This window comes from Taudactylus pleione, unplaced genomic scaffold, assembly GCF_031769625.1.
Source record: "Taudactylus pleione unplaced genomic scaffold, aTauple2 ptg000457l, whole genome shotgun sequence".
NCBI lineage: Eukaryota > Metazoa > Chordata > Amphibia > Anura > Myobatrachidae > Taudactylus > Taudactylus pleione.
The window spans coordinates 3,553,710-3,571,151 of NW_028284859.1; the positions used below are offsets into that span (position 1 = coordinate 3,553,710).

Genomic DNA, 17,442 nt, shown 5'->3' on the forward strand with positions numbered 1-17,442 from the left:
CATGACCTGAAAAACGTAAAGAATGGCCCATTGAAGTAACTTAAATCGGAGTTCGGGGGCTACAAATGTTTTCCCTGGTGGGATCTTGACCTTAGTAACTGCAACAAAGCATCCAAGATTTAAAATTGGTTTGTGTCACACGCCGCTCTGGAGACCCCAGAATCAGACCCCGTCGCTTACTTTTGCGGACGCTGACCCGCGCTGTCTTCCGGCTCCCGAGCCGTACGCTGCTTCCTCCTCTCTCAGGGCGGCCTCTGCTGTTGTCCTCTGGAGGGTCCCGCTGCTGTGCTGCTTCCACGTCGGTTCCTGCTGATCGCTGGTCCCCGCTGGCTACTTCCAAGAAGCGCTGTCCTCCGGTCCATGGGCACGGCCATCTTGGATTGACCATGTGACTCCACTTCCACCAATGAGGAATCTTCTCCTTCTCTCTCAGCCTGTCAGCTCTCAGCGTCCACTATAAAAGGATCCCCAATGCTGACACAAGTTGCCAGTGCAACTAGTTTCTTAGTCTACTAAGTGAGCCTTCCCACTGTGCTCCAAAGGTGTTTTCTGCTATCTAGTTCAGTGTTCACCTTCCGGCTTCCCAAGCCGCTCCACGTAGCTTCCCAGCTACCAACGTCTCCACACGGCTACCCAGCCGCTCCACGTAGCTTCCCAGCTACCAACGTCTCCACACGGCTACCCAGCCGCTCCACGTAGCTTCCCAGCTACCAACGTCTCCACACGGCTACCCAGCCGCTCCACATAGCCACCCAGCTACCAACGTCTACCCACGGCTATCCAGCCGCTCCACGTAGCCACCCAGCTACCAACGTCTTCACATGGCTATCCAGCCACTCCACGTAGCCACCCAGCTACCAACGTCTTCACACAGCTATCCAGCCACTCTACGTAGCCACCCAGTTACCAACGTCTTCACACGGCTATCCAGCCGCTCTACGTAGCCACCCAGTTAGCAACGTCTTCACACGGCTATCCAGCCACTCCACGTAGCCACCCAGCTACTAACATCTACCCACGGCTATCCAGCCGCTCCACGTAGTCACCCAGCTACCAACGTCCACTCAAGGCTATCCAGTCGTTTCAAGTGGCTTCCAAGCAACCACGCTACTTCTGCATTACTCAAACTCCTTATCAGTTCGCTGCACCCTCTCATGCGGAAGAACTTTATCAAGCCAAGTCTCCTCCAGTGAGCATCTGCGCCAAGTAATACAGGTCCAAGGCCCAGTCCGGAAACACAGCCTCTAAATCCCGTGATTGTGACAGTTTGTCTTCCTTTACTTTATCTTCCTGGGCAAAATTGAATGCTCGAGACAGGAAGTCAGCTTTTACATTCTTGCAACCTGGACGATACGTAATAACCAGGTTAAAAACGGTAAAAAAAACAGCGACCACCTGGACTGGAGATAATTCAGGCAATGAGCAGTTTTGAGATAAGCGAGGTTCTTATGATCCGTGTAAAATTTCACCGGAAATTTTGCCCCCTCCAGCAGATATCTCCACTCTTGCAATGTCAACTTAATGGCTAGTAACTCCTTATCCCCAACTGAATATTTATTTTCTGGAGCAAAAAACTTACGGGAAAGAACCCAGAGGAGTACCACTTGCTCCACTCATCCTTCTGCGACAGTACCGCCCCAACTCCCACCTTCAAGAAGGCAGATCGCAGTCAGGTTGTCTTAGAATAGGAGCTGACATAAAGCACTGTATTAAAAGATCAAAGACCTCTTCAGCTGCAGGAGACCATCTCCGAGTATCTTGTCCTTTTTTGGTGAGCGCAGTGATTGGAGCTGCTATGATGGAGTAGTTCTTGATGAACTGGCGATAAAAATTGCAGAATCCCATTAAGTGTTGTATTGCTTTCAACCCATTAAGTGTTGTATTGCTTTCAACCCAACAGGGCGAGGCCAATTAGTACTGGCAGCTAGTTTTTGCCGGATCCATCTGCAGACAGGAACCAGAAATAATGTATCCCAGAAACGTTAGCTTTTTGCTCAAAGGAACATTTTTCAAGCTTGCAAAATAGCTGGTTGGCCCGAAGTCGTGTCAGCACTTCGCACACATGCAAGCGATGACTTGTTACATCCTCTGAGAATATTAGGATGTCATCTAAATATACCACCACGTATTTATAGAGCAAGTCCCTGAAGATGTGATTCATATATTTTTGGAAGACAGCTGGAGCGTTGCTTAACCCAAAAGACATGACTAGGTACTCGAAGTGACCATCATGAGTATTGAAGGCTGTCTTCCACTCATCTCCAGCCCAAATCCTGATGAAATTATAGGCCCCGCGTAGCTCTAGCTTGGAAAAATCTTGGCTGCCTTAATTCGGACGAAAAGTTCAGATATCAGAGGTAATGGAAACCGGTCTTTGATGGTAATAGCATTCAGGCCCCGGTAATCAATGCATGGTCTCAGACCTCCATCCTTCTTTTTGACAAAGAACAGACCGGCACCCCCGGGTGATTTGGACTCCCTGATGAACCCGCGTTCCAGGTTCTCCTGAATATACTCAGACACTGATTTGGAATCGAGAAGTGAAAGAGGAAAAGTTCTCCCCCGAGGTGGCTCTTTTCCAGGTAATAGATCAATAGCGCAATCCCAATCTCTATGAGCAGGAAGTGTCTCAGCTGCTTTCTTACTAAAGACATCTCGGAAAGACCGGTATAAAGCTGGAAGCTGAACTTCCGGAGAGATGACTGAACTCCGAATGGCTCGCTGGGGAGGTATGACGGATGACAAACAGGAACCATGGCATCGAGGACCCCACAACAGAATTTGACAGGAAGGCGAGATTTCCCAACCTGCATGGGCTCTTCTGGAGGTTCCTCTGGTGCCGTGAAACGTGGAGCAAGCTTAAAGGTGAACCGACAAGACTGTTCCTTTTCTCTTGCTCTCTCTCTATGGCGAAGATCCACCCGGATACGAGCACATCTTTGATCTGTTCGGACAGGCCCGGCATGAATGCGGCAACTAAGGCTTCGTTGTTCCATCCCAATTCTGAAGCAAAGGTTTGGAACTACACCGCATACTGTCATGCAGATTGATTGCCTTGTCTCAGCTGTAGAATAGCCGATCCCTCCGGAAAACCTTCAGGAACTCTGCGCTATTATTAATCAGAGGATCATTTCTCTCCCATAATGGAGAGGCCCAAGCCAAAGCCTGACCGGACAGCAGCGAGATCACCTAAGCCACTTTCTGACAGGAAATTTGCTGCTTGAACCTCAAATTGAATTGAGCACTGGTTCAGGAAACCTCCACAGTCCTTTGGGTCCCTATCATACTTCGTGGGATTCGGAATGCGTAATGGTGCAGAAGCACTTGCAGCTTGTACAGTCACCGTAGGAGGTGGGGCTCATTATACAGGTGCCGGCTGAGCGGTACTGACTTGTTGCATTAAGGTCTGCAGACACTGCATAATCTGAGCTTGATCTTGTTTTTGTTTCTCGACTTTAGCAAGTAGGTTCTCGAGCAAGTGTTTTTGGGTCCCATCATATTTCAGACCTATTCAAATGCCGTCAGATCTCCGCACATAGGGCCTGATTCAGCAAGGATCACTATTGTGATCGCAGCTGCAATTATGCATGCAGTTCACCTGCTATACTATGCTATGTCATTGCGATCTCTATGGTCTTGACCATCGCGACCATCGGGCTTGCGACGGAGACCCTGCGGTAGGGTCTCGCTGCCGCAAGCCCAGGAGTGATTTTGGCTCAATCAGAGCAAAAATCACTCCCACTGACATCACTAGTGATGTCAGTGGAGCCGGCTTCAGACGGTAGGCGTTCCCATGGGAACGCCTCCGTCTGGCAGGCACGCCCCCGGCATGCCCACCAAAGGGGGCGTGCTGTCAATCAACATCGACAGCACTCCCCCTTTGGTGCGAGACCCGGAGCGATGGAGAGCCCGTCGCTCGCCGGGTCTCGCGCATGCGCACGACGGAGCTCCCTCCGTCGTACGCATGCGCAATGGGGGAACATCGACCCACTTGCGAGCGTACTGCCGCTCATGAGCAGGTCTGAATGACCCCCATAGAGTGATTGCACTGATGGGTCACAATCAATTCAAAAATATGGGGTCCTGCCCTACTTCTGTTTCTGGGTCCCATCATATTTCAGACCTATTCAAATGCCGTCAGATCTCCGCACATAGGGCCTGATTCAGCAAGGATCACTATTGTGATCGCAGCTGCAATTACGCATGCAGTTCACCTGCGATACTATGCTATGTCATTGCGATCTCTATGCCGCCGCACTACATAAGGATGCCCACTTTACCGTACACAACCGTAATGTTTAGCAAGACAGCTATCCAAGTTGAATCAGGCCCATACTCCTTAAAGCTTACTACAGCCTGGCCGGGTCCTGGCAGCTTGCAAGGCCAGGAGGTTTGTGTGCACCCACGCAGACCCTGGCCTCACCCCTCCCAGGAAATGGGGGCGACACGGGAACATTTTCAGGGAATGCCCCCGCATGGCCTCCCAAACGCCGCAGCCTGTCAATCACACTGCGAGCGAACACGTAGACGGAGGGCTGCACATGCGCAGTACACCTTAATCTGGCTATGCCTCATGGATGATCTGTCTTAGGGATGGTTATGGCAAGTGCAGAGAAGGGAAACTCTTACACAGGAGGAGGTACAAAAAAAAAGGTATAAAATACACGGTAGGTAGAAAATAAGAACAGGAACAGTATCACTTGGGAAGGATCTTCTAAACAAAAGAGAACAAAGGAGAGTGTTATTCCATCTGATGAAACCGGAAGCCATTTAACCCGAAGAAACGCGTCAAGGTTAAGGATCTCAACACCTGTTACCTGCTTGACACTCAGCTGTACTTATTCTTCTGGGCTTTCTACATGCACCATCATTTGAAGTCCAGGACAACCGCACATTGGCTGCAGCTCACTAGCGATGAACAAGCCACCTGAGAAGTGCCGTCTGCTAACCTCTATTAGCGGCATATTAAAGGCAGTCCCGCCTTTAAACTGCATAAGATTTGGTTTGACTGTGTATTGAGCGCAGTGCTCCACAGCTCCATAGTGGCGGTGAGTAGTTACCAACCTACCGGAACTTGTTGTTTTATCGCGGCTAATGGGTTCAGCACCGACTGACATACTGTATATATTCTGGTCTGAACTCTGCTCAGCAAGTATAGTGAGTCTGCATTTATCTGCAATGCAGATCTTATATATGACTACCTAATTAAGGACAGCTTGGAGCAGTCCATATAACATTTCAAAACATCAAGCGTCATCCTACTTTTACCTAAGAGTTTAATATTTGGTACCTTATTGTGGACACTGGGCCTGATTCAGAGCCGCTCGCAAAAAGCGAGCGCTCGCTCTGAATCAGGGTGGGCGCTTTTTTTTTAAGTTGCGGCCTCCTGGCGGCTCGCATAGCTGTGGATGTCCACCCACAGCTTATGCAAGCGGCCAGGTGATGGTCGCAATGGTCAAGACCATCGCGACCATCTGGCTTGCGATGAGACCCTTACGGTAGGGTCCCGTGGCCGCAAGCCCCAGTGAACTTCCTGCTCTAACAGAGCAGGAAGTCGACCTACTGACATCACGAGTGATGTCAGTAGGGCGGCCCACAAACGGCAGGCGCTCCTGCAGGAACGCCTCCGTTTGCCCAGCCACCTCCCTTCCCCGCCTTCCAAACGGGTCGAGCTGTCAATCAACATCGACAGCCGCCCCTTTTGATGGCGAGCGCCGGAGTGAGTGCTTTTTGTGCTCGCTCCGGGGCTCACGCGTGCACACTGGCCCACCATCAACCCGCTTGTGAGCGGGTCTGAATCAGGCCCACTATTCCTTGGAGGGGTTTCTATGTCCCAGAATATACTTTAGAACATGTCTGTCATGACAAGCTGTATGGAATTCCCCACTGAAGGGTGCAAGCTAGGATCTGGGCAAAGGAGGAAATCTGAGATGTGGGGCCTGCAAACTAGGTCTCCTCGTCCACGAATACCAGTTGTTGGCGAGACCTGACCAAATGTCCAGAGTCTAACCAGCCGGGAGGTGTTCACCAGTGACCCTTCCAAGCAGGATATGGGTTTAGCTGCACCCAGCTGGCAGGTCATGGTCCTTTGATCAGGTAACTGGTACTCATGGGAATAGAGAACCTTGCTAACGTGGCCCTAGAGGATATTATTTACAAGGCTTATGCTATACCCCAGTAAAGCCTCTAATGTATACACCTGAGGATCTCAGAAACACAATGGCACTGAGGATTGGTACGTGCAAAGTACACTAAAGAGTGTTTCCGGATGCACGGTGGCACAATGAGGGTGCAAGTGTTCGTCACACAGATGATATGTCAGAGGGCGCGCTTTAACATCGGGGAATGGCAATTGCTCCAAGCACAGGAGAGATATTCTGAACACACTGTAGCACAATGCTTTGGTAATCGCTGCAAGCACAGGAGAGATATTCTGAACACACTGTAGCACAATGATTTGGTAATTGTAGCAAGCACAGGAGAGATATTCTGAACACACTGGAGCACAGAGTTGGCACTGGTAATCACAGGAGTAACACAAGGACAGACCTGGAACAAAGTAGCATCAACAAACACTGGAAAACGACAACATTGCTCAGGCAACTTCCTTCTGTCTGGAGACTACCTTTATACCCTAAGGTAACAGGTCATTGGTGGCCAGCGTCAGCTGACCCACACCATGCTACCATTGGGTCAAGGGTACTTGTCACATGCGAGGAACAGTCATGGCGGCACCCATGATGGGTACTTCGATCCCCACCACACACACCCGACAGATGGCTGTTCCTAGGCTGAACCCTGACAGAGTCCTAATTACCAATAACTTAGGTCCAAATTAACCACATTACAGATGTTACACTGAATATTATGAGTGACAGGTGTTGCTATAATTTTTGTTCTATATTTGTTTTAACATTGTGACTTTTTGATTTATATTTTATCTTGATATATCTGCTACACACGTGTGTGTGTGTGTATATATATATATATATATATATATATATATATTCGATAGATATCGCAGAGCCTCTAATTTGGAATGGCAGCCGATCATCGATGGTTTGTAAACCATTGATGGTCTGACGTAAAACAAGTGGTCTGCCATTGCTGGTGGCCATCAATGTTACACCGTCGATGGCAACCCTCAATCGATGTTTCTGAAACATCGGCAGTTGTGGTCTACACAGATTTCCTCGACCAATCGTTAAACAATCGATGGCTTCTAACGATGGTTGAACCATCGATGGTACAGCTGTCAATGGCCATCACTGCAGTTTAACATACAAATTGCTATTTTTATGGTATACCGTCTTTTAAAAAAATATTTTTTTAATATAAAATAGTGATGGATAAGTTTAAAATTATGTTCTTGACCTAATTCAATCATAAAAGAAACCGACAATTTTGGAGCGTTTTTTGGAAAAAGAATTAGTCAGTTAAGTGGTTAAAGTAAGCAGTCCAGGAGAGTGGTAATGCGGTTTAGAGTGTAAATTTCATCATAACACAGGCAGAATAACCGTCTCTGACTTTATTCCTTTATACCAGTGGTCGGGGAACAGGGGTAAAATACCCCACATGGGGTAAATATGAAATTCCTGGGGGTAATGGACGGACAGCCAGGCATGCATATGAATCATTCTGTGCATGCCCGGCTGTCCGTCCATTACCCCCCGGCTGTGCCGCAGGGAGGCTCTAAGCCGGACGCCCGCTGAGATGTTATTACCAAAGGGCGCCCAGCTCCTTCCCTGCAGCACCGCATTAGCCGAAGGCTGGAGTTCTCTTCTGAACAGAACATATAAACTGGGGCATGTAAATCCCCCCTTGACAACATTTTCAGTGTTTTGTCACAAAATGTTCTCATCAAAGGCCCATCTTTTCTTGAGAGAAGAGCTTGAAAAATGTAATCATTCTATATCTAATTAATCGAATTAAGTTTATGTAGCAATCCTAGTCCCACTTCTTCAGCAGGTTGAGATATACCCAGTACTGACAAGCCTGTTTGTACCACACACATACATCTCAGTGAGGCAGGGTGTCTGCACATTACACAGTCTAATACAGAAAGTAGATGTATCTAGGGATGGCCATCGACCATCGATACTTAGCAATCATCAATGATTAACTGTTGATGGCCGATGGTTTTGCCATCGATGGCAGAGAGCCAATGGTTCTCCGCCATCGATGGTCAAGTGGGTGCCGATGGTTTTTTTTTTCTCTTGACGGGATATAGCTTAGCCCCGTCCCTGGCGGCCACTAAAGGTGCTTGACCCCCATCTTTGATTGGCCGTGCTCTCAGCAGCGGTGGCCATCGAGGGGTGCAAACCATTGATGGTTCGCCATAGATGATTTTTGTACCATCGTCACCGATGGACATATCAATGGTAACCATTGATGGAAAACCTTAGCTTTATCTATATCATAGGCACTGTTAAGCTCCGATCACCATTACCATCCCAGTTTGCAGCTCACACATGAAGCAACTGCCAATGACTGTTTTATGTCAACACAGTTGATGAAGCCTCAGCGCAGTATTTGCAGCAAGGACTATGCTATAAATAGATAGCGGTCAGAGAGGTGGCGTCCGTGTATTTGGGCTGAGCAGGTGGCCCCTAATTGCTGGAACCCCAGACATGCACCCCCGCACCCCCCCCCCCCCCCATGGGCAGCCCATATACAATGCCTATAGATCTGCTGAGTTTCATGGAGTACTGTATTGTACAAAGTGAAGTGCATCTTGCATGATGTCTTAAACCTATTGGTCTTTGATAGAATGTGGCCATATACCTGCATACTGCGCCATTGTGCTCTCTACTGGTATTAAAGGAGATTAACCCGGACAAGTTTTTTGATTCTGCCTATAACTCTTTATCCTATAGGTTAAAAAATTATGTCTATAGGCAGATTAAACATTCTATCTATTGCATGAGAAATTCCTTTCTGTATGAGAAAATCTATCTTCTATATCCATACTTAAAAGAGATCTGGTTCTTTTAGCACTATGGGCCTGATTCCGAGATTTACGCTGATGCAATCGCAACTGTGATCTATTAAGAATCGCAATTGCGAAAATATACTAAGGTCTTTCAAAGCTTACCCGAGCATAGAGACGCCCACTGCTGCCTTCTCATTTCCACCCAACGACATGCATCAGCGTACACCTCGGGAACATCGCAGATTGGGCAGCAACGCAGCTTCTGAGCGAAGACTTACCTGTCTCAAAAACTGCATCGCTCCTGACACACTGAGAGCTCTAATGCTGCGAAGGAGAACGCAATGGCTAATTTATGCACGCCCCTGAAACAGCGTTTTAATGGCCAGACACGCCTGTGGTTTCTTAGCCACCCCCCCGTTACCATTCCCAAATGCTTACTACATGTCACTCATGTTGCGAGTGAATCCTCTGTGCGAGCGTATATATATGCAATTATGTAAAATGTTTTCATAATTAAATTTATTTTTTTTTGTTTACTAATTGTAGATTTCTGCCAGTCTTATACAGCGCTGATTCATTATTGCATTATTTTTAGAAGATAAGACACGAGAAAATAGCAATTACATCAGAAAACACAAAGCAGAGTATAACTCATTCTTTCCATGAGGATATGTGATGGGAAAAAAGAGACGGTGGGAAATTAATAGTTGGGACAAGTAAAGGGTAAGGAGGAAGTCGACATACAGTAGGATGGGGCAGGGTAGGTAAATGTAAAACAGTGCAGGCAGTCTTGCAAGGCGGGAGTGTGAGGTGGTGGCAAGAGGGAAGTAAAGATGATGGTCTTTGGCAGAATAGAGTAGGAGACTATTTCTTGACAAGGTCAGGGGAACGAGGGAAGACCTTGTAGAGGGCTTAAATAGGTTATGGTAAGCGATTTGAATTGTATTCTGCACAGAATTAACAGACAGTGGAGATTGCAATGGACCAGACAGGCAAGAAAAAAGATTGCAGTAATTAGGGTGGAAGGTGTTTGTCTGGTGGCATCCAAGGAAAGAAAGGGTGTATATTGGCAATGTTGCAAAAGTGGAAATGGCAGGATTGAACAAGGGACTATTAGGTAGATGTATGTCATGTGGCTAAAGATCTTTAAATGCATAGCCCTGTTTTGCCCATTATCGAGGTGAAGCAGAGCCAAATACCACCTGGATGTATGAAAGAATATATGTCTAAGAGGGAGAGTGATAACTCACCTCTCCGGCGAAATGTACTCTGCCACTTTCAGCTGCTTTGACCGACAGTCTACGCATGCGTCCTTTAACTCCTGAGATGTTGTAGATGTATGCTGTAACTATAACAAACAAAAAAACTTTATTCAAATGCAACATGAGCACTGCACAGACATACAGGCAGGGACCAATGGACGGAGCTGCTGCAGCACCAGCCTGAGCAGGTAAAATCAAAAGGTACCATATATTAACTAAACTTTGGCACACGGTGCCTCTTTATTATCACTTCCCTGGTAAATATTCTCCCTGTTAGACAAACACATAACTTGAGCAGTTACTGAAAAAATAACTAACACTTCTTCAACATCTCCCTCTAGATGTGGGAAAGAAGTTGTGTCACTGATGATCCCTAAGCTGGGTGCACACTAGGACGATGGATCGGCCGTCGGGGCGATCTGCCATCCTACCAATCGTTGGCCCGAAGTGTCGTGGTTAACGTCACAACTAAGCAGGCATTTACATGCCCGCTCAGTTGTGATGTCAGTCACCAGCAGCCTCTGCAGCAAGTGTACGGGCGGTCGGCTGACCGCCTGTACACACAGCACGATGCCGTTCACAGACATATCGCTGGTACACACCCGCCAATGCACCCATGATATACTGGACATTCAATTGAACGGCCAATATATCGGAAAGTATGTACCCAATATTAGGCAGTGGGCAGCATGCATAGGGAATAGGGTGAAGTTTAAACTGTGTGAGAAAAGGGAAAAGGTGATGTGACATTGGTTATGAAGCTTTAGGTAGTTTTTAACCATCCAAGTGGAGATGACAGAGAAGCAGTTCGACATGCAGAAGAGGATATGGATGGAGTTCAGGAAACAAAAAGTAGATTACGGTGTTATGAACTCTATGCCTACTTGCACATTCTCTTAGAATGTCCAAAATATTCTTTACATTTGGGGAGTTCTCCTGGACCCCCAGGAGAGGACGAATTGGAAAGGGCTGTGATGACGCGATTTGCTTTCAATCATGTTATCATGGCCCCTTCTCTCCCTCCCTAATGGTGTGAATCACAGCACTGCGCAGTGGGGGTGTGGCCATAATGATACAAATTATCACGCACTGCTGTACAATCCTCTAATAGTTTCTATTATGAAACGCCTTTATTTTGCTAGATATGGGGCCTGATTCAGCAATGCACACAAGTGCACTGCTGATCGCAGATTCCCGACTATCAGGAATCTGTGCATGCGCAGAACCCATTCTGCGAGTGTGTAGTCGCACGCAGACCCTTCTACGTCTCTGCCTAATTCACAGGCATTTGAGGGGCATGCGGGCATGGCCTGCTATCCTGGAAACGGGGGCGTTTCCACTCCGTTTTCCAGGAGTGGCAAACCTAGGGACTGTGTCGACCGACACCGTGTCTTGGGCGGGATGCTGTCAGGATACCGGCGATATCCTGACACTGACATCCCGACATGGGAATAAAGGCCCTCATTCAGAGCCGCTCGTTAGCGGCAGTACGCTCGTTCCGAGCGATGTTTGCACATCTGCGCATGCGTACGCTTTTTAGTACGCATGCGCGAACCAGTCAGTGCGGCCGAAAATCCTTTGTACGCTATATAGCGAGTGCTTGCTATTTTGAGTGACAGAATGAGGCGTATGTGGGTGGTAACAGGGGAAGGTGCTTGAAAATGGGGAGTGGAGATCCGAACGCAGGCGTGCTTAAAGGTCAAAACGGGCGTTTTATGGGTGTGTATATTTAAAACAGCAGCGTCATTGACCACGTCACTGGGTTATTTTATAGCCAGAACTGCACGCAAATTTGTGGTAACAAACACCAACCACAAGAATAGCGAGCAGTTCATACGCTGGTCGATGTACTCGATTAATCTAATAAATAGCGGACATGACGTAGGATGCGTGCGGCCAGGGGGCGTTTTTAACAAATAAACGAGCGTATGTTTTGCTCGTTCGTTCAGACTTAGAGGTGTGAACAGACTGCAATGTGCGTACGGATCATTTGAATAGCCACCCCTTGTTTTTAAACGAACGACCGCAAATAGCGTCCGGCTCTGAATGAGGGCCAAAGATAGGTGTCGAAATCCCGACGCCTATCACTAGCCCCACTACGGAATCCGACACCCAGCACACCGAACGAAGGTAAGCCTGGTGTCTTATCGTCTAGCCGCGGGAGGGTTAGGTTTAAGGACCCCCAGGGGGACTTAGGGTTATGCACTCCCCCGGCAGGGTTAGGTTTAGGGTGCGGGGGAGGTGGGGTTAGGTTTAGGCACTAATGGGGGGAGGTTAGGCACCCCTAAGGGAGGGTTAGGGGGGAGAGGGGAGGGTTAGGGTACATACCTCCTGTTGTCGGGATTCCGACCCGCCGCTATCGGTATTTGATCCGGCATTACATAACGATTCAGTCTTGGGCTCGCAAGCAGGCCAACCTGAGTAAGTTGAGGCTTACTCAGCTGTCTGCTGGCCCGGCGCCGTCCACTATCGTGACCATCGACCACTGATGGACGCAATGGTGATCCCAGCCTGCGACCTCCGTCGCAGTGTTGGGTTCACAGACGCAGCAGGGAGTGTCATACACCTCCTTCTGCATTTGAATAGCAAGGACGTAATTGCAAAGCTGCCTACAATTGCGATCCTTGCTGAATCACCCCCATAGTCTCTAGTAGTGAAATAAATGGGGTTTCTCCAGCAGTAAAATATCTCTACTGTTTAAAATTAAATGCCATATGGATTCCACCACTGGCTCATTTGTCTGACGTTTCATACCCCTAAGGCAAAAATCTGCCATTTAAAAAATAAGTTGGATATCCAGCGTATTTATGTATGTATTTTTGAGATTTTGTGCTTCTCATGTTGCAGAGATAGCAGCTGTCCTACTGAGTGAAGGGTTTAGGTAACTTTTTTGTTGAATGAGTCAGAGCTGGTATCTGGCAGGGTGAAAAGTTTTTCTGAAGACATAAGGCAGGTAAGTGTTGCATTACTGTTATAAGCAAGCAGCAATGTGTGCGTCCACGGCATTCACGCCCAATCGGAACAACAATGAATTGCTCCATCGGCGCCTGTTACTATCAGCCATGGACAAAAACTGAATACTCCATTTTAATTCAAAACGACAGGCCTATTGTGTCAGTAAATGTCACAACAGTAAATGGGCGATATCACTTTGCTTTAAATAGAATTTACCCCAATGGTACATACTGTAATACGAGCGTGACAATGGGCCATATTCAATTAGGCTGCGAAAACCCGTTATTGGCGATAATACATCATTTTCACTCTTCCCCATATTCAATTTCAAAGACTTTTCGCAGGTGCAAAAAGTCTGTTAAAAACCGGGGAAACTTTTCACCATACAATAGGTGGCGTTAAATAGTGCAGAATTGGAGTTTTGGGGTGCACTTAAAAAAGTACCCTGCACCCCTTGGAATGTCCCCTAAAAGTAATCTGTGTCAAAAAAATGTAAAAAGTGCAATAGGACACCCAAAAAAGAGTGGTTTTGTTTTGGTGGTGGAAAAAAAAGTTGAGGGAGGGGTTGGTCCCCAAGTATGCGGCAGGTGTTTTTTGGTTGCAGTTGGTTGCGGCAGGTGATTTTTGAAAGTTCATTTTAGGGACTTAAAAATATGTTTGCCCCAATTTTCATGTACCCCAAATTTTATGGGACTAGTTATTTTTTTTTTAAATTAAGCTAAATGCTATTCTTTGCCACTATTTCAAAGGCGCCAAAAAACACCTGTATAGACCATTTCGAAACCACAAATACCTTCAGCACGGCAATTCTGGGGTAACCATAGTGAATCCCCATGTCAGACCATCTTTTGGGGGGTGACAGGCTGATTTCCCCAAAAGTGACAGGACTTTTCGCTACTTACCTTTCCGCCGAGTCCTGTTTTCGCTGATTCCTAATTGAATACGGGGATACTCGGGCACGTGCCCAATACTTTATCCCCATCAAAGGCTTTGATGACGGCGACAGACTTTTCACCTGTAAACGAATATGGCCCACTTCTGAATGGAAGATCCTGTAACTGTCCAGGTCATGTGACAAATAATAGCCTAGCACAGTGGTTCCCAAACTGGGTGCCGTGGGTCATTAGCGGGGGTTCCACGGGTTGGTGGGCCAGAACCAAATCAAATTGTTTATGGTCAATATTTGCCAAGCATACAATATGTGGCCAGACAAAAGCACAACGCTGTCCTCCACCACACGACTGAACAGGTGAGCATAATTTATTTAATTTAATATATTTTGCTGAATTTCTCAACAAGAAACTTTTGTCATTGGAAAAATAAATAAAATAAAAAATAAAATAAATAAAAATGCTCATTCTCTAGGGTACCGTGATACAACAATGATTAGGAACCACTGGCCTAGCACTGTATCAGACTTTGGCAAAATCTTGACTTTCCAGTGATTGAGGAACTACAAATACCAGCATGCTGGGAGCTGTGATTTCACCACAGCTGGAGAGCCGCAGGCTGCTTATTTCTGCTGCTTACCAGACATGCATGAAACAGCTATGTATAAACATAATCAGCTCTGTATAACGCCCCGCATCCGGCTTACCGGATATAACGAGGAACGGACGTGGGGGAGGGGTGCGAAAGTGTAGCGGGACCTAGCGCACTAATGCCACAGCAGGCGGCAGCTGTGAGGGGAGACAGGTGCCCGGATGACGCGGGGGAGGAGACACGTGACCTCCCTGCCTTTGGCGGGCGAAAGGAGCACGGATTCCTGTGGTTGCTGCTGACTGAGCGGGAACAGCACCACGTGACTGCGCCTATGCTGCTGAGAGCTCCGGGCTCTACACTCACTTATTCTGTACACATGGCAATGTCATTTACAGAATTAATATTATGTGTGCTAGTCATGTACTGTGTTAATTATATAACAAAATGTCATTGTAAAAATGGTTTCTTCACTAACCTGGGGGATACCTGGTCAGCGTCTGATATGAGAGAGGTCCGAGGATGTTACAAGACAGGAAAAGAGCAAATTAGAAATCTGTATTTTAGGGGACTGAATTATGATATAGCTGAACAAATAGGAATGTAATGATGCACTGATTTGGTCGGCAAATTTACAGCAATTCTGTGCTCTAAATTGCTGGAGGGTGAAACCTCGAAAACTGGAAACTTAGCGCAAACCTGTGTTATTGTGGCGTATTCTTAATATAAAAAATAATAGTTTGTGTGCTCCCTGACCCCCCTTCCTTTACTATATGAATGGGTAGTAAAGGAAGCCTAGAGCCAACCTGCCCTCATTAGCATTGGGCCCTTCTTGGTACCCCTGGTTTGTTACCAGAATAATAATAAAGGAAATAGTGCCCACTTTATTCTTTTGATAATATTTATTGCCGTTACAGGTATAACCATTTTTTTTATAATAAACTAGTGCCTCATTTCAAAAATAAAAAGTGACTCCTATTTAAATAATAAAATAGTGCCGTGGTGCACTGCATGCTGGGAGCTTTAGTCAACTGGGAGTGCTGCACTACGAAGCATGACAGCCTCAGCAACTTCAAATTAATACATTAGAGACTGTACAAAGAAGGGCAATTAAAATGGTACAAGGTCTACACCACAAAACGTACCAGCATACCTCCCAACATGACCCTCTCCAGGAGGGACACAATGCTCTGGTCCTGGACTTCCCTGGTAAGAGATTGGGCTGCAGCGCAGTTCAAAAAGGGGAGTCACACCAACTGTCATCTCACACGCTGCCAAACATCACTGGCTGGGACTCACTGGCAGTTGGTGTGACTCCCCAATTTGAATTTTGGACTGTGCTGCAGCCCCACCTCTGGAGCCTCCACCAATCATAAATTACCAGGGAAGTCCAGGACCAGAGCATTGTGTCCCTCCTGGAGAGAGTCAGGTGGGAGGTATGTACCAGGAAAGACTAAAAGATTTTAATATGTATAGTTTGGAGCAGAGAAGGGAAAGGGGGGGCATGATAGAAATGTTCAAATATATAAAGGGCTTTAACAAGGTAAAGGAAGGAGACATTCTTCAAAGAAAGAGAAGTATTAGAACAAGATGATATGTTCTGAAACAGGAGGATGGTAGGTTCAGGGGAAATTTGAGGAAAAATTACTTAACAGAAAGGGTAGTGGACAAGTGGAATAGCCTCCCATCAGATGTGGTAGAGGCTAAGACAGGAGAGCAATTTAAACATGCATGGGATAGACATAAGGATATCCTTCAGAAGACGTAAGGATCAATAAGGGTTGAGGTAACAATATGTTTAAAAATGGGGTAGACTAGATGGGCCAAGTGGTTCTTATCTGTCGTCAAATTCTATGTTAAATCCTGAGGGGCCATGCTTGCTGATTATGCTGGATGGCTGTTCCTCTGTGGCTACAAAGGAGCCTGAAAATTATGTGGGGAGGAGCGATGTTGTGCTAGCGGTGCACCAGGTAATATAGTTTGTGGTAACATCAGCACTCAGTCTTGTAAATTCCTGATATGTTATGGGTTGTCAATCCACTGCTTCTATGGCCATTAGCCTAATCTTCAAACCTGGTGGTGGTTTCTTTTCACTGGTGAAATATAAATCTATGAAATTGCATACAGCTACAAAATCCTTTTCTACTATGTAGGCTTAAGCCGGGTACACACTAAACGATATGTCGTCCGATCAGACGACATATCGGGCACATCGTCTAGTTTGTACGCTATATCGCTGACGATGCGCGCTCCCAGCGACGGCTGGCGACATCGTTAGCGAGTGCCATGCTGCCAAATGCAGCATGGCCGTCGCTTTGTCGCTGCCGGCATCGCGCCGGGTCCAGTTGCTTACGAGGTCGGTACACACTAGACATCGTCTAGTGTGTACCGGCCTTTACATGAGAGGGTGATTGACAGATTACATTGCAGAAAAGCATGTGAAGGAAAAATGTCCCCAGTGCTCATAAGATTTACCTCCTATTGAAGTGATCAAAAGGCTTTTCCTAAAGGCTCTGATCACTCAGAGCACTCTTTATTCCAGTAGTTATATTGCTACAATAACTCAGTCTGTCGCTTGACGATAAGTTTTCACCCTCCAAAAAATAGCTGCAAATAGTCTCCTTGAAGAGCTCAGCAACATGGAATGGCTCATTCATGGCTGGTGAGCTAACAGGAGATGGTAAGTAGCCATTTCTGTCTGCTGATGCTCAAGGAGTATGGGTTTTGAGATAATTGCAGATGGTGATGAGTCACTCAAGGGATGTGGGATGCTCCTGGCATTGGAGCTTATCTTCAATGGAACCTGCCAATCAA

The 17,442-nt window shown here is 46.8% G+C and overlaps 1 protein-coding gene across 5 annotated transcripts in view; it reads right to left on the minus strand.

Moving 5' to 3' along the window:
* Positions 1-14,919, minus strand: part of TEX12 (testis expressed 12) — a 56,429-nt gene extending 41,510 nt beyond the window's left edge. Inside the window, exons 1-2 of one of the 5 annotated variants that reach the window (XM_088448536.1) lie at positions 14,747-14,919; positions 10,183-10,280 (exon numbers count right to left, since the gene is read on the minus strand). In XM_088448536.1, coding sequence (XP_088304662.1) covers positions 10,183-10,239 — 57 coding nt within the window. In that variant the 5' untranslated portion in view covers positions 10,240-10,280; positions 14,747-14,919. The other 4 variants (XM_088448534.1, XM_088448535.1, XM_088448538.1 and 1 more) reach the window with 4 other exon arrangements.
* Positions 14,920-17,442: the final 2,523 nt, after the last annotated feature.